Source organism: Drosophila arizonae, chromosome 2 (assembly GCF_054131065.1).
Source record: "Drosophila arizonae isolate 15081-1271.41 chromosome 2, UAZ_ARI_1.0, whole genome shotgun sequence".
Taxonomy (NCBI): Eukaryota; Metazoa; Arthropoda; class Insecta; order Diptera; family Drosophilidae; genus Drosophila; species Drosophila arizonae.
The window spans coordinates 3,682,926-3,700,671 of NC_142922.1; the positions used below are offsets into that span (position 1 = coordinate 3,682,926).

A 17,746-nucleotide genomic window follows, 5' to 3' on the forward strand; every position below is an offset into this window, starting at 1 on the left:
GTTAGTTTGTATCTATTCTTTATATATTTACCAAAGGTGTAAATTATGTATTGTATTTAGTATTTATTATATAAATATATTTTAACATAGTTATAAATTTATGTGAAATTCATTGTTTTAGTTAAAGTGGCTTTATTTTTTGTCTTGCATTTTTTGGTAATTTTAATACTTTTTGTTGATATTTATATTACGAACATTTAAGCAAAATTTAAATAATAAATAATGCTATATATGCATTGAAATAAAAAGGGACTTGGTAAGTAAGTAACTTACCATAATGATATACCAGGTAAATATTGTAATAATAGATAATATTTACGCCTACTCTATGATTTACTCCTTAGGAGTAAGCCAACTTTTTCTAGCTGAAGCTTGAATCAAGAGTTATCTATAACAAGCTATTGACTATTGACTTGACTTATCAGGACTTAGGCCAACTATCAGGCAACAGCTTATGTCTACCTTGGAGATAAGCTAGGCTAGAGCTTACCATATATTAGAGCTTATTAGCTATTCAAAATGACTTAATGCCAAACTGTAAAGAGGATAATCTGTATACGTTCATATATATTTATTATATAATCTTACATTATACTAAAGATATTTTATTCTACATATATTATAAAATATACTTGCCTACGAGCTGTCGTTGTACTTTAAGCATATACTCTGCCCGGCTCTGCCAATAGCATGCGGAAGTCTTTATGCCTCACATGTCCTGCGAGTATATTATACTCAGAGCTGGACAGTCAGACAATCGCATAGTTGTTGTTGTTCGTGTTGTTGTTGCTGTTGTCAGTTGTTGTTACTGTTGCTGTTGTTGGCTTGTAATTGCCGCAGCACATTTGCATGGCAAAAGGAGTTAATGGTGGTTGCCTGATTTGTTGTTGCCATTGTCGAATAGCTGTTGCTGTTGTTGTTTGTTATTTGTTTGTTGCTGTGTCGCGCTGGCTCGTGGCGGCCTTATAAAAACCTTTGGCTGGCGCCAACACGGCTTCAATACGCCGGCAGTCGGTAGTTCAGTCGTGTACAGGTGTTGGCAGCCCGTGGTGCTCCTTATTCTACAACTATTTATCCAATGCCTTGGCTCTGGCTCGATTTTTCTTTCAATTTTACATTATGCACAATTATGCAACGGCCTGAATAGGTCAGAGCTGAAGGAGTACTTGGGAATTGGATGCGTGCAAACATTTAATAAAAACTCGACGTGGAATCGATTCCATTTGTATGCGCAACATGTGGTGCGCATCCATGTGAACCACATTCAGTGTTAGCCAGCGCATATTAATAGAACACTTAGCAATCTAACACGACGCCAGACGAGAGAGAAATAGTTAAAATCTAATAATTATAAAAAAAAAAAAAAAAAAAAAATGAAAATCACACGGAAAAAATGAATAAACGTTTTAAGATCAACTAAGCGCTTAACGTGTGCTTCGCATTCCAATATGGATGCTGCACCGCCCAACACACGCAACCGCATCTGGACAACCTCCGGCAGCCACAATGTCTACTTCGATGAGAGTCTGCAGCAGCAACAGCAACAGCGCCTGCAAACACCAGGTGAGTAATCTATACAGACTACTTAGGTATTAAGGCAACTGAATTCAAGGAATAGGCAATTAAATGGATTCATAGCTAACCACATATGTAATTTTATATTTAAATAACTTATTTATATTATATAAAACTAATTATTTACATATAATGCTAAATATCGGCTACATAAACCGAGCGACATCAAGATAGCGCCCTCTTTACATCCTCCGTTAGTTTAGAATGGTTTCTATATGCATATAATCTTCAAGCTGGGTTTTCCAAAGGACTCTATTCTATTCTCTTAAATAAAATAAAGCTGAGCTCACTTCAGTAAAAATTCAAAAGTAAAATTACAAGAAGCTTAAAAATATAAATATAATATTTAAAAAAGCTTATCAAAATGATTTCAATTCAATTCGAATCTTCTTTAAGAAAATAATCATAATGATATTTCATGGAAAAATAAAAGTAAGCAATAGAGAAATAAATAAAAAATACATAAATTAAAAAAAAGTAAAGTAAATAAATAATTAAAAAGGAAAAAATAAATAAAAATAATTTAAATAGAGAATCCACACAAAGGAAATCCTATAATGCGCATTGCTTGTCTTCATTCTTATTTCAAATATTATATATACATTCACCATTCAATTTGCCCATAAATATATTTATATTTATGTGCATATATTTAAATGTTCTTCACTTAATCACTTCAATTAGTTAACTGAATCATTAGCTAACCGCGTTGTAAATAGCTTCATTTAGCTCTGATGAATTCAACCACAGCGATGCGAGTAAATTGATTGACTCATGGGATGACTAATCTGATAAAAAATAATATCAAGCTATAACACTGAAGTCTGGTCTTTATTCATTCACTCTGACTGGGAATACTTAAAATAATAAGAAAATGTTTACCAACTACGGCCTCGACCAGAGATCTACACTGATTAGCTGTCTGGCTTGACTGGATCTGGATCTGCATCGGGATGAATTGTCTTCTCATCCTCCTCCGATTGACGATCGTTTTTCTGTTCCTTTACAACGTCTTCTGTGTGCACGGGCACAGGGTCTGCCCCGAGCTGGGCATCCTCTTTTTTTCTGCTCTGATTTCGCCATTTCGCTTTCTCATTCATAACCAGGCCTACCAAGAAAACGACTACGGCTATGGATAGAAAGGCAGCCCAAATGTGCATTATCATTTCCCACGGATTCAATACCAATCTCTTTAGGGTCTCGGCACTTTTCATCAAGTCTGTTATGTCATATACGTCCTCGGCCATGGCGTATATATTGACCTCCAGGTTAAACGTATCATAGCCAAATAAAGATAGAATTTGGGACATTGTAAAAATATCAAAAGAATAATTTTTAGTTGTATAAACGTTGACAAAAGAAACTAAGTCAATTTTTTGGTAATTTTAAACACACTGGGTATATAGGTAACTAGTGACTGAGTTTATATAGGGTATTCAATTCGGATATTGCATATGCAAAAGTGGCTTAGCTGAGGTTTTGGGCGGAGTATGATAGCTGAATGGATATAATATAAATTTTAAAAATTAAAAGAGGGCTAAAAATATATTAACATTTGCACGGCACATTAATTTTATTTTATTTTTTTAAATTTAGTTTTATATTCAAGTTATTTCTCAGGAGTTAGTATATGTATAATATTTATGTCTTAAAAAATGTATTTACCTAAAAAAAATGATATAAAAAGATAAAAATAGCTCCTTAATGTCCGCAAAAATGATTTATTCAATCGGCAGGATTTAAGAACTATCTGGAAAATGTATGTTTCCATCTATAAAGATATTTGTGTCTATATATAGTAATAGATATGCATGTGTGCTATATCAACATATCCGGGTACGTTTTAAAATTAGTTTAATGTGGCTGGACACGCAAAACATTCGCAGTGCATTGAACCAGTGCATTGTTAATGCATATTGCATTTGAATGTGACAGGTGAATGCATTATGGCACACAGTTTTCCGTCTAGTCCAGCTCGCCTGACAGCCTGAACACCTAAGAGGGCGGAGGGACGCCCAATATGGATCAAGATTAGACAGCAATATATGGGTAAAGAGCATGACAAATGATGGACATCTAAATAGACAACGGCAAACTAATTAAAGTTCATTAATTTTCAGAAAAAAAAAAAAACAAAAACAAAATGGGTGCCAGGGTTAGAAATGGCTAGAAATGTGATCTAACTATATTGACATCGATACATATAACTAATGAACACGTAATGGCCGTCTATTGCAGCTAATCGAAATCTTTTGTCTGGCCAACTGGCGCCGGTGCGTGCCTTCAGCGAAAACGGACATGGGGACAGTGCGCAGAGCAAGCAGGAGCCCTACGAGAACATCAACTCCAATCTGATTGGCGTGCAGTCCAAGTGGGTGAACAGCTGGACTTTCCTAATTCTACAGCCAAAAGAATATCATGATTTCGCAACTTTTGCAGATTTCGTCGCAGATATTATCACAAGGTAGTGCTGGGCCTGTTGGCGGCACTCGTAGTCGTTCTGCTCATAACAATCATAGCCTTAAGCGTAACATGTGAGTAGCTGAGTCGATGAGCAGAGATGAATAATTTTTTAATGGTTAATCACTAATCATTTTCAGTTAGGAAATCTAGTCATATATGCCGGAGCAAGGAGTGCATCCGCACAGCGGCGAGCCTTATCTATGCCATGGACGAACAGACTGATCCCTGCGAGGACTTTTATAAATTCACCTGCGGCCGCTGGGCCGACGAGCATCCGCGTCCCGACTCGGTCACATCGAACGATTGGTTCCGCGAGCGGCAGGCGCATATAATGCGCTTGGTTCGCTCCTTTCTGCAGTCGAACATCAGCAGCGCCGAGCCAGCTGCCGTGGGCATGGCCAAGACGATGTACCGCGGCTGCATGAACACGGAGCTGCTGGACGAGCGCGATCTGGAGCCGCTTGTGCAGTACCTGCAACGGTTCAAGCTGCTGCTGCTGCCCTCGGCTCTAAATCTAACTCTGAGCAGTGCCTCGAAATATGCCGCAGAGCCGAGAAAGTATTCTTACAACTGGCTGGACACGATAGTGGCCATCAAGCGTCACCTGAGTCTGGATTTGATAGTGGGCTTCGATGTGTTTCCCGATCCCCTGAATCGAACGCTCAATCGCATTGCGCTGGGCACGCCCGAAACGGAGTCCGCGTTTCCCTTGTGGGTGGCAGAGATTCTACTCTAAGTTGATATTCTATTCATTCTCTCCAATTGAATTTCAGCAACAATGACGACTCGCATAAGATGCTGCGCAGGATTCACAAACGCACCATTTACATGCACGACATGGACGAGAGCGATGATAATGATGGCCATGACATGGAAGAGGAGGAGGAGGAGGCCAGCAAGCAGACCAGCTCCGGCATGTCCGCCTATGTGATGTACGTGCGCAAGGTCATCGAGAAGTACTTGCTCTATGTGGACCCCGAAGTCTATCAGGAGGAGGCCACGCTGGGCATCAAGGAGCTGGTGACGCAGGCCGTCAAGGTGGCACGCAAGATTCATACGGTTGGCCGGCTCATCTCTCACACGAAACTTTTCACATTAAAGAGATTCCTTTTTGCAGCTGAAGGAGGAGGCGGAGAACATAACGAAGCCATCCAGTAATCCCGTCGAGGATATCATATACATCTCATTAGTGAAACTTCAGAATGAAACGGATAAGAAGATTGCGCCCCAAACGATGCCCATTTGGCTGCGCTACATGCAGCTGATGCTGGAGGATACCAAGCACGCATCCACAATGGACATCAAGAATACGACCGTAATAACCAGCCAGGCGGACATTTACTATCTGCAGAACATTGTGGAGTATCTGCACGAAACGCCCGCCATGCACATCGAATCCTATCTGTGGCTGAGCGCCCTCGAGGAGCTGGTGCTGCACACGACCAGCGACATGCGGCTGCTGCATGCCGAGTACATGCGATTCGTCATCGGCACCGAGGGCAGCACTCCCCGCTCCCTCTACTGTGCCCACGGCGTGAATACGCTCTTTGGCATGGCCGTGAGCTATGTGCTGGCGGATGAGCGCTTCACGGCGCAGACTTTGCCTCGTGTCGAGCGCATGCTGAGCGACATACGGCGCTCGTTCGATCGACTGGTGCGCGCCACCAGCTGGATGGACGCGGCCACCAAGCGGCAGACAATGCAGAAGTCGGCCGAAATGAAGAGCTTCATTGGCTTCCCCCCGTGGCTGACCAATGAGACCGCTCTCAATGCCTACTACGAGGGCGTGCAGGTCAATGCGAGCACTCATCTGGAGAATCTAATGGGCTTCGTGCACTGGCAAATGCTCGCCAAAATCAATAACATGGACCAGCCGGAGCCCATCGGCTGGGCGACATCGCCATCGAATGTGAATGCTTTCCATACATTTCAATCGAACGCCATTAGTAAGTTGAATGCATTCGTGCGGTCACTTTTAATCAGTTCATTGCATCCATTACGTTCATTAAAAGTGGTTACTGCATAGAGTAGATTGAACGTGCGGAAATATGTGCGTCAGCAGGAGGCAGGAGGTTTGTTTTAAAGTACCGTAAAGATTAAAGCAAGTAAATTATAGATAACAATTCCAGGCGATATTAGATTAATTTCCGACATTCGCATTTCATTTAAATGTTGATGAGTTAAAGAGAAGATATTATATTGTAATTGGTGTAAATGAATCCATTGGCAGTATTATCTATTTAGTAACGTGCTTCCTTATGAGTATAAGCGTAGAATGACGAGCTTCAGTACAGCTCAAGCGCTATTTATTTATTATCTTCCAGTCAGACAATCGTCTATAGTCAATAGCACATCAAACATATTAAGCAACCTTTTAAAGTTAGAGGATATCAACTAGTCAGTCAATACTGCATAATGTACTCTTAAAATGTTTTTGCATCTAGGTACAGGGTATTCTTGTATAGTTTCTTCTTCTAGTAGAATGACAATAATTCTAACTAGTAGCATGCCACTAATTTACTATAATTTTTTGCGCCAATTCCAGGGTATCTGTTAGTCTGGAGCTCCGCAATATGTTTTTCATAAAGTTTTGACTGAAATCATAGGATATCTTATGTGATATAATAGATAATGCACAAAAAATATTACATATTACACTCAGAGAATATTTTTAAAATGCTCGCAGAGTATTCACCAGTCTGTCAACATCAGAATAGAACATTTGAAATACCTTTTAAACTAGTCTAGGGATACTTGTAAATATATATTTGTAAGTCCTCCTGAATACATCAGAAGGTTAGGTGTTATATAAAAATTCTAATTGTGTTGTTAAGGTACTAAACTTGCATTGTACAGATTCAGCGCTTAAAATATATATACAAACAAAAAAAAAAAAAAAAAAAAAAACACTAAAAAAAAAAAAAAAAAGAGAATTTACAGCTGTTTTATAAGCTAAGTACAGGGTATATGCCAGTCAAGCAACTTCACATAGTATACTTTAATTACCTTTGTAAGCTGTCGGACAACATCATTTATAAACTAGTTTGGGGTCTCAAGCAGTCAGCCACTGTCTCATTAGTGGTAATCTCTTTATTGTTTTCCATTGCAGCTGTGCCCATTGCCATCCTGGAATATCCGTTCTACAACCTTGGCCTCGAGTAAGTCGGAACAGTTACGCCCCTAATCATGCACTGATTTCATTTCCCTGCACCTCGCACTCTGCGCACCCGCCACTGACCGCTGTCCATTCCGCACTCAATCTTGGCGCTTTAATCCCTTAAGATAGCAACTGAATTACATTTGTTCGAACGCATCCTTCTTAGAGCCTTGAATTACGGCTCGATTGGTACGATATTGGGCCAGGAGCTGACGCACGGCTTTGACGACAGCGGCCGGCGCTTCGACAAGGAGGGCAACATGGTCGAGTGGTGGTCGAATCAGACAATCAACGAGTATGTCAATCGCACCGAATGCTTCGTGGAGCAGTACAGTCGTTACTATTTGCCGGATATTGGGGAATACGTAAGCATGGCAACGGCAGCGGCAGCGGCAACGAAGCGCCCCTAATCAATACACAAATCTCGGCCTGCTTTCAGATTGATGGCGAGCTAACGCTGGGCGAGAACATTGCGGACAATGGTGGCATGCGGGAGGCCTATATGGCGTATCGCCTCTATGTGAAGGAGGTGGGCCGCGAGCGCCTGAAACTGCCCGGCCTGGAGCACTACACGCACGACCAGCTCTTCTTCATCGCGTTCGGCAATCTGTGGTGCGAGACATATACGCCAGCCGCATCGCGGTATGCGCTCGAGGACTCGCACTGTCCGGGCCAGATGCGGCTCAAAGGCGTTCTATCCAACTCCGAGGAGTTTGCGCGCACATTCAAGTGCAGGCGGGGCACTGCCATGAATCCGGATCAGCCCAAGTGTCGCATTTGGTGATGGACACCGAACAGCAGTTTTTTTTTTTTTCTGGTGATGGACACCGAACAGCAGTCGAGTGATTTTTCTACATCAATTTCTATGTGTATTTTGCAGCTAATGCAACGTTTGCGTTTTTTGGTAATGGTATTGGGCTAATAAATGAACTTTTATAATGTAGTTACAAGTGCTGCTAATGTATAATGGCAGCTACGGAAATTCAATTACGTCCCACATTGCGTATGCGTGATCTGTAATGAATGCTGCGCTCAAAAGCAGGCAACACATTTTGCGCCTGAATCGCGACATTTATAGAAAATGTTGCATAATTTTGTGCGCCGAGGTAAATTAAATTTCACCTCACAGTCGGCCATTGTGTGCGTTAACGAGTTATTCATATTAATTGTTATATATTTTATTTTTAATAACATTTTGAATAACTATTATTTTATTTGTTTTCAATTTTTTATTATATATTATATTTATTAAGCAGCCTTCATTTGTTAATTGGTTTTTTCTTCCTAAATAATTCTGGTTTGCTTGCTCTGGAATTTCTATGCACATTTATTTATGATTATCTGTAATATAAATTTTTATACATTTACATTGAGTTAACATCTATGCAGGAATACACTTAGCCATATAAGTATGTAGACACTCAACTAGCTTCGTTTGGTTTTTGTTTCTCTATACGTGTGCACTAGATATCTAACAGAGGAGATTCAGCACATCTTTGGTTTTGCGACTTAGCTCAGAACTGAGTGGAGGAGCACGGGTAGCTGGCGCCGTTCAGGTGAAACGCAGCAGCGGGTCGGCGCGGCTGGAGCTGGAGCTGTAGCTGGGGTTGGGGCATCTCTGCGACATCGGGAGCTACCGCAACACTGTGGTCTCCGCACATGAAAATTGGCTCTAAAAAGTGTGACATGAATATGAAATATATATATAATATTTGTTAGAGGTCCACTCACCATTTGCATAGAATTGGTGCGCAGCTTTCGCCTTGTGCTGATGTAGGTGGTGCAGGTGTTCACACGATGTAGGTGGAATGCATCTTCCGTTCCTTTGTTAAGTGGCGTGGAAGACACAAAGACAGCAACAACAACAGCAGCAATTAGCAAACATTTATAAGAAAGTCTGGTTAAAATACTTCAAATTAATTTGCTATGAAATTTCATTAGTTCTGTGCCTACGCATGCAATTGATGGATCGTTCTGTGCGCTGAGAGTGTGCAACATGCGTTAAGATTTGCCTGGGAAGAAGGAGAAGTTAAGGAACTAGCTACTCAGAACAGGAACTAGCTAACGAACTATGCCGAGTTCTTGTTATCGTATAGCCTTGTAGATGGGGCAATTGATTATAGAGTAGTGATAGGAGAGAGTAAAAATAGAGAGCGAAGAGAATTGATAAGAATTAATGAACATATTGTGTGTGTTGTATTGTGCTTTATAAACCATTGAGCTAACTCACATTTATGTAATTTATAATAAAAATATTTCATTTAGGCAAAATAGTATAAATAAACTTTGAAAAAAATAAATATTATATGATAGCTCGTGCATAACAAGTTTGTAAATTCTTCGGCAAAGATTATAACAGTATATGTTAATAAAAGATACAGAAACAAAATCTCGATAACTTCGATAACAAATTCGTGTAAATAAAGACTTTCTTATTGAATTCTTGATAAGAAAATTTGTTCTTTATAACGAAAGCAGATTAGAGCTCTTATAAAATATTTCCAGCTTGAGCTAGAGTTCAACATTGTCTACAAGGATATACCCACTTCGGCTAGCCAAAGTTTAATTTATAGATAAAATTGTTTGATTTTTTCTCTCTGGCATATTAACGTCAAGACAAATAGATTTGTACAGAAATAATTAGAGTTGTAGAGAATTAGAGAAGGGAGGTGGCACCTAATGCGTATTTTAGGTTTCCTTACTAGACCATCGCCATTTCGGCGATTGTATTTGAAGGTCATCTCACCGGTAGCTTCATAGCTGCGCTCGCCGCGACTGCGCAGATAGCGGTGCAGGCAGCAGCAGCGCCGCAGTCCCGGCACGCGGTACATGATCTGTAGGAAGCCGCCGCGGAAGCGGGCGTTCATATAGCAATAGATGATGGGATTGTAGCAGCTGTGCGACATGGCCAGCCAGTGGAAGGCGAACCAGACGTAGGGCAATGGCTTCCAGTTGGCAAATTCCTCGTCGTTAAGCATTAGCTGCAAAAGTAAGTGAGAGAAAGAGAGAGAGAAAGAGAGAGGGAGAGAGAGAGAGAGAGAGGGAGAGATTCAGATTCAGGCAATTTAACTTAGATTTGTTCGCCTTGCGGCTAATTTGCTGTCAGAGCAACCACCACAGGTTACCCACCTGTAGTATGTTGAAGGGCAGCCAGCAGCTTGTGAATACAATTACAACCGTCAGCATCATTTTAATCATCTGTAAGAGAAGAGCATAGAGGGAATTAGAGTGAGCGGCAATAAAATCCGTATTTTTTATGTTGAGGATGAACGAAGCTCCTGCTGCCCCAAAGGATGCTTTGACATTAGCTGCGGTTCAAAGTTCATGCACCCACCGCCCCACTGCCACAGCCACAGCCCCTTTGTCTTTGCACACCATTTACGAGGCAACTTCAGATTGTGGCCACAATGTCTGTACGGCCGGCTACACGTGTGTGGCAGCATGGCGTCTGTCCATTAAAACGGGGTCAACGCCTAACCTGATTTATGCGCAACGGAAGCACAGGCCAGACATGCGGCCAATTTATCAGCGGCAGCGTCTACAACTTTAATCCACTGCGTACCACACGTGGCTTAAAGAGTTGCCCCCGGCCGCAGCAGCACCAGCGTGCGGTCTGACTTAATAGGAGGCAAATGGGTGGCTCGCCTGGAGCTATGGACTTTTCTAATTATGAGCACATAAAGAAGTTGAACGAAGCGCAGCTGATTTCGGTTTAATAAAAGTTAAATAAACACTAAATCAAGCACGGACCACTAGTGCCTGCTAAAGTGTCTCTGTATCTGCGTAGCTTTTGGCCAATAAAAGCAATTTTAATGCGATATTTCATTAGGTAGTTGGTTGACTTTATACTCTCCACTCCGTAAAATGATGAGCCATTAAATGGTTAAACGGTTCACGCCCAAGTTACGCCGTGAACGTGAATTCGCCCTGAACTTGGGTTAATAGCCTCGCACGGCTGGCTGCCCACTCTTTGGCCAGCTAGAAGCTGACCTTTGCCCTGCTTCAATGCGAGCTTCGATGCGCTTGATTAACAACCCGTAACTCAAAGCGCCCTAGATTTTTCTGTGCTTTGCTTTCGCTCTCTCAATTCTTTTCAACGCAAAGTAGTTGTTGAATTTCTCGAAGACTGTCAACTCAAAGCAAAGTTTCAGATCTGCAAGTCCTTGAACTTGCTTAAATAAGCCAAAAACTTTCTTATCTAGAGTATATTCCATTTGTTTTATTATTAATGCTACATTTGAAGTTTATTTAAAAGTTTATATATTTTTAGTAGCAGCTGTATTCATTTATTCTTTTTGATCAAAATTATTATTATTACTATTATTATTTTTTTCAAAAATTGCAGTTCAAATATTTGTAATGATAGATCTGCCATTCTAGTCGCTTTAAATTTGATTCTATGCCTTTCAATGTTTTTGTTTAATATAAGAATATAAAACATTTTGAAATTAGAAGCATTTTTATTATTAATTCAAGTTTCGTTTTACTAAAATTGCATTATATTTTGTTGATATTAATTTAAGTATTAATATTATTATTTATTTATTTATGTTTATTTTTGAATTATTATTTGTTTAACAACTAAAATAAAAATTACATTTTTTAAATATAAAATAAAACTTTAAACGATTGTGATTGTCATATTTATTGAACTATGAGTTAAAAAAATATTTGAAGTTATTTTGTTTATCAAATTTCATCAGGTAAAGCTTTACAGCTACTGGACCCCTATGTGAAACACATCTAAATTTATCAAACCTTCTGTTTAGCTTTGACAGCGTAAGGTAAATTCGTGTTTCATGTCATTTGGCCATTTCCTTCTCTCTGCTTGCTGCAATCAAGTTTGAAGTATCAAAGTCCCTTCACTCACTCAGTCAACTCGTTATTACTCACTAATTCGCTTTGGCTAATAGAACACTTAAGTGTTCTTAGCCAATTTTGGCCTTCAACTAATTTCCATTTTTGCAAAGTGCACAAACTTTCGGCCCAAATGGCAGATGATGTAATAAGCCACGTCGGACTATAACAGCTCGTTTCAGCTCAGCTCAGTTCAGTTCAGTTCAGTTCAGTTTTATGATGTGCTCATCATGTGGGGCACATTACACGCGTGTGTGTGTGTGTGTGTCGGGCCTGGCACGACATGGCTGTTAAAGCATATTTGCCAATCAGCTGGCAACAGTTGCAACCGAATGTGGCTGCCACCGAAATAGCACAGGCGAAGCGCGTGTCAAGCTAAACGGCAATAATCGATTCATATGCGAGATTCAATTGAATTCAGATGCTGCCCGAATGGCGCACTAAATGTTTATCGCATAATTCCGGCGAATATTGTGGCCATATTTACATATGTAACTTGCTAACTGTTTTTTTTTTTTTGCACCAGCAGCAACATATGGGCCACGTTAACAGATGAATAAAAACTCTAAAGCCAAATGTTGCCAGAGTCAAGAGTTCATTTGTAATTTGAGCAGATTATTACACTGTTCACATTAAGCGGGCTAACAAAGAGTATTATATATGATGATTATGTAAGAGCCAGCTGAAGGGATATTATTAAGAGCATTTGCTTCATACATATATGTTTGAATATGGTACAGTAAATTATATCTTATATAAGTTATTTGAGAGGAAAAGTCGTAATCTATATGTATCCAATAAATTTAGCGGAATATTTTTATATTTTGAAAATTCATAAATATTTATATTGTTTCAAAGTAACTCTTATCAAGCATAATATATTTATAAAGAATTTATATAGTTATAAAGAATTTTCCATCGCCTTTATATACATATGTATGAGCTCAGCTAAGAAATAATCATTGGAGCGCAGATTTGGAGAGACAAGAGCTGTTTTGAATCTAGTCTCTAGAGCTCTGTTGTTCAGTGAGATCTAAGATTGTAGGAATCAGTAGATACATCATTATGAAGTCGTAAGGCCATTAAATCGTAAGTTAGGGATACGTAATCTACCCTTAGACAGATCATGTTTTATTCGGATTTTGTTCAAGTGAAGTATCTGTACTTTTACTGGATTATTGGGGAATCCAATTAATTATCGTTTTTTTTTTTTTCACTCTTTGCGTAAGACTGAATCACATTTCATGACGGAATTCATAGGTTTATATTTAATTAGCTGTTAAGCTTTTGATAGAGTTCGCATTGACTATTATTGCACGCATGTGATAAACGAATCCTTGGCTGTGCCTTGCGGTGCATTTACCGTTGCGTGCGCAATGCCAACATGAATCATACGCCACATTGTACAGACACACACACACATATGCGCATATGGATACAACCACTGCTGTTGCCTGGGCAACTGCGGCAAGCATGTAAATACAATGAGGTTGAACTATTGTATAAATACCTATCAATAGCAATTGGCAGCCGTAGGGCTCGTGACGGCCTAGCAATGGGCTCACAGCTGAGACGAATTTAATAGTTGAGTGTGGCAAATTGTGCTTAATGAAAATATAATCATGCAACGCCCGGTGGCAGGTTAGTTATTTGCTGCAAGGCTTGGCTAACACGCTCTGTGGAATGTCTAGCTGGCTTTTTGACACATTAAGATAATTTGCTTCAGATTTACTTTTGGCAGCCGCTTTATTGTCAGCAGCTGCAACAGCAACAGCAGCAGCAGCAGATCGCATCAACTATTTGACACTTTGACTTTTAGCGCGGTCACGTGAACCGGTTACGTTTTGGGTTTACGTTTACGGTTACGGTTATGTTTACGTTTATGCTCAAAGTTGGCCATTGGGTCCAGCCATAAAGCTAAATGCCGCGTCTGGCGCTTACATAAAAAATAAGTTCATTTGCTGCATGCTGTAATTCATTAAAAATGCGCCCGATATACGCGAGACTGACACTCGAACTAGAGGGAGAGAGGGAGATAGACAGATAGAGAGAGAGACCAGAGGTCAGACTGACAAATGACTGAGAATTGGGCAAATGTTAACTGAAAATCTGAGACTGATTTTGATGCGATGCGAAGACCCAAAACTTTGCTGTCCAAATTTTTTTGCTAATTAAATTTCTTGGCACGTCGCAGAGCTGTAAATAGACTCGACATCTCATGCCGGGCTGGCCATGCAGCTTTTTGTTTTGTTTAATTAATGTGTTGAGTGACTGACGGCTGCCCAGCTTGATTGATATTTAAGTGTTTGGCAATTTGATTATGGGACCCTAAGTGTGCACTCTACCAAAGGAGATGAGAGGTTTTTACTTAGTTAAGTTCTAAATGGTTTTATAGAGTTTTTCTTCATTGTTAGTTGTATTATTATGGAATTTTGATAAGACATTTCTGGCAATTCTGGTTCTGCTATCTGCTTCAGTCTATGACAGCCTAATCGAACCCATGTCTCCTTCTCCTTCATTGCATAACAGTATAAACTGAAATGTTGCTGACATTTCAACTTTTGCCAGAGGATATATATGGCTATTAGTTGAAATTGGATTTTGTTTAAAACTAGTCTATATTTGATTATATTTCTTATAAAACAAATGAAAAGAAGAAAAACGGTAAAGTGTTGGGTCTATTTTGCCATGACGGTAGCTATCACCATATGCTTCAGGTTTTAAATATCTATCTAGTGGCCAAATGGTTTGCGCTCATGCGGATAGATGGACGAGAGAGACGCACGATTAGGCATATATACAGACGGACGGAGACATGGGCAGATGCTTACGGACGGCTGGACAGACGGAAGGATAGACGCACGAATAGAGAGATGGACGGATAGCCGTATGGAACAACTGACACACGGACGAATAGACAAATGGATAAAGGGACAAGTAAATGGACTAATAGACAGACTTATAGACAGACGAATGGGCACACAAATAGATCTCGGCAGACCTTGCACAAAACCAATGTACTAATTCCACATCGTGAACAAGCATCGAGCTATACATTCTTCCACTTAGAAAAAAGTTTCTGCCAGCAAGTTTAGCTGCTCTGCCCAACTTAAGCAACTGTAAGCTCTACGCTAAGCCTGTTAAATCATACAAATTGAAGGCGGTACACAGCCAACGGGTGTGATACATAACTCATGTATGTGGGCTGGGAATCTGAGGTAATCAACGGATAAATGTCAAATGCTATGACGAAACATAAGCAATAGGCCGAAACTTTCGTCTGTTGATTGACCGAAAAACAAAACAGTTTCAAATGATTTCATTATTACTATTTTTGTACTATTTTGTTGCTGTAGTTGTTGTTGTTTAATTTCTGTGTTGGCCAACAGAGTTGCCATCAAAACTGTCCAATCAGCGAGACGTGAGCCCAAAAGCGGCTTCAGCTTCCGCAACGGCCGGCAAAACACTTCGGGTTGGGCTGGAAAGGCGAGCTAAGCGCATTAAGATGCTTGATTGCAATTTTTATACCCTGAACCCATTGAAAATGGGAAATCAGGGTATAATGGTTTTGTGAAAAAGTATGTAACGGGCAGAAGGAGGCGTGGCAGACCCCACAAAGTATATATATTCTTGATCAGCGCGACGAGCTGAGTTGATATAGCCCTGTCCGTCTGTCCGTCCGTCCGTCCGTATGAGTGCGTCGATCTCAGAAGTTATAAGAGCTAGAGAGCTGAAATTTGGCATGCATACTCGTGAGTACCATACGCAGTACGAGTTTGCTTTATTTTTTCGATAAATCGTCCGATAACTTTTTTATCGAGAATAATCGAAAAATTGATTTTGTTTTTTTAGCCTCATTTGAACATTTTTAGACCTGGAGTCTTCAAATTTGCGTTGTGTATAAAGTTAATCGATACAAAGATTCTGTAATTTACAGATTTTGGATACCACGCCCCCTTCTCCCCCAATTTGTAAAAAACGCATTTCAAGCACTAGAGACTTGGGCTTTGGAATTTACATACATATTTACCATATGATTACGCTCTGAAAGTTTCATTAAGATCGTATGTCTACAAAAGAAATTATTCAACAAATAAATTCTCATAATATTGCCCACACAGCAGCGCAGCCCAAGCGCAGTCGCTGCTTACTGCGCAGTTAGCAGAGCGCAGGCTTATGCGTGCGTGTGGAAGCATGTGTATGTATGTGTGCATAAAATAAGTGCAGAATGATTAGAATATCAGCTTGGAGGGTTCAGGGTATCTCCTAGTCGAGCAGTCTCGACTGGAGCTTTCTTACTTGTTGTCTATATTTTATTTTACTTTTTTGGGCAACTGCTGTAATGCTATTGTACGGCTATTATTTATTGAAGATTTACTTTTTATTTATTTACTGTCTGCGACTTGGGAACGGAGGCTATTAAAGGCCCACAGGCCCAAGACAAACAGTTATTATTAAATTATATTTAACGTGGGGAAGAATTACTAAAGTTTCTGAGAAGTCGACGTTTGAATACGCTTTTCAAAATGGACGGCATATATTGCGTCATTGAAAAACTTTCTAAATACAAGTTAAATTAAAAAAAAAAAAAAAAAAAAAAAAAAAACAAGAAAAAAAAAATAATAATAAATTATTAAAATTTTTTAAATATAACATAACATATAACATATTTTTATGATTATAAACTCATAAAACAATTTTAAAAAATAATAAAACAAATAAATAAAATTCTAAAAATATTTATAAAAAACATTCAAATAATTGTGTTAAAAAAAGAAGAAGAAAAATAATAATAATAAACATTAGTTGCTAAAAATTAATATAATAATAATAAAATCATAATAATTGTAAAAAAATATTTTATTTATTTATTTATTTATTTATTTTTTTTTTTTCATTTTTTATGAAGAATATTGTTATAAGCAATTTACAAGTTTTATTTTTTATGTTAATCGAAGTAAATTACTGATGATTAGCATTTTATTCACAAAAATCTGGAGTTCATTCAATTTAGTTATTCGATGGAGAGAGGCAGAGAGTGAGAGAGATACAGATAGATAGATAGAGAGCGAGAGATAGATTGAGAGAGAGAGAGAGAGAGAGAGAGAGAGAGAGAGAGAGAGAGAGAGAGAGAGAGAGAGAGAAAGGCAGATACTTATTTGAAGCTTTGCAGCTTTCTATGCCAGAAATGGAGAGAAAACGCTTCATCAAGTCGCAAATTGGTTTATGGAAATAGAGTAAAGCGAAGTAAAAATGGTGGCAATAAACAGTTAATCACTGTCAAAATTGGTATCGAAAGCCATTAATCAATACATTGGGCTATCGATTAGCGCGTGCTGCCGGGTTGCCCATTGCCCATTGCCCACCGTCCATCGTCCATTGACCATTGACCATTGACCATTTCCCATTGCTCGTTGAACGTTGTAACTTTCTTGTTGAACTGTGGACACGTCCCACCGGGCATTGTAATGGAGCGCTGTGTTAATTGCCAAACAATTACGAAAGTGTTGCGCCGACAAAATGTGAAAACTTTGCTGGCTTTGATCCACTTAACAGGGCTTGCCATAAAGTGGCCTAAACGAATTGCAGTCAAACGTTAAACAATGCCTTAAACTAATCAGCAACTAATTTGCGCTGCGGCAATTTATGGCCAAAGTTTGCGGGCCGAATTAAATTGTAAATTCGCACAGGTAA

The 17,746-nt window shown here is 39.4% G+C and overlaps 2 protein-coding genes across 5 annotated transcripts in view; one reads left to right on the forward strand and one right to left on the reverse strand.

Annotated features, from left to right (window-relative positions):
• The first annotated feature begins 205 nt into the window (after positions 1 to 205).
• On the forward strand, positions 206 to 8,138 carry Nep5 (M13 family metallopeptidase neprilysin 5). Its single transcript, XM_089466460.1, has 9 exons — positions 206 to 1,563; positions 3,814 to 3,946; positions 4,015 to 4,109; positions 4,176 to 4,749; positions 4,812 to 5,097; positions 5,156 to 5,984; positions 7,148 to 7,196; positions 7,362 to 7,560; positions 7,635 to 8,138. The coding sequence occupies exons 1-9, from the start codon at positions 1,449 to 1,451 to the stop codon at positions 7,977 to 7,979; spliced, it is 2,625 nt and encodes an 874-aa protein (XP_089322586.1). The 5' UTR covers positions 206 to 1,448; the 3' UTR covers positions 7,980 to 8,138.
• Positions 8,139 to 8,650: 512 nt separating this feature from the next.
• The window catches only part of RYa-R (RYamide receptor), an 86,976-nt gene continuing 77,880 nt past the window's right edge, over positions 8,651 to 17,746 (reverse strand). Inside the window, exons 5-8 of one of the 4 annotated variants that reach the window (XR_016269619.1) lie at positions 10,325 to 10,393; positions 9,898 to 10,176; positions 8,927 to 9,018; positions 8,651 to 8,867 (exon numbers count right to left, since the gene is read on the reverse strand). Coding sequence is in view for 2 of the 4 variants with exons in the window: in XM_089466463.1 (XP_089322589.1) it covers positions 8,710 to 8,867; positions 8,927 to 9,018; positions 9,872 to 10,176; positions 10,325 to 10,393 (624 nt within the window). In the remaining 2 variants the exon portion in view is untranslated. Of the gene's footprint in view, positions 8,868 to 8,926; positions 10,177 to 10,324; positions 10,394 to 17,746 lie in introns of all 4 variants that reach the window. The other 3 variants (XM_018018251.2, XM_089466463.1, XR_016269612.1) reach the window with 3 other exon arrangements.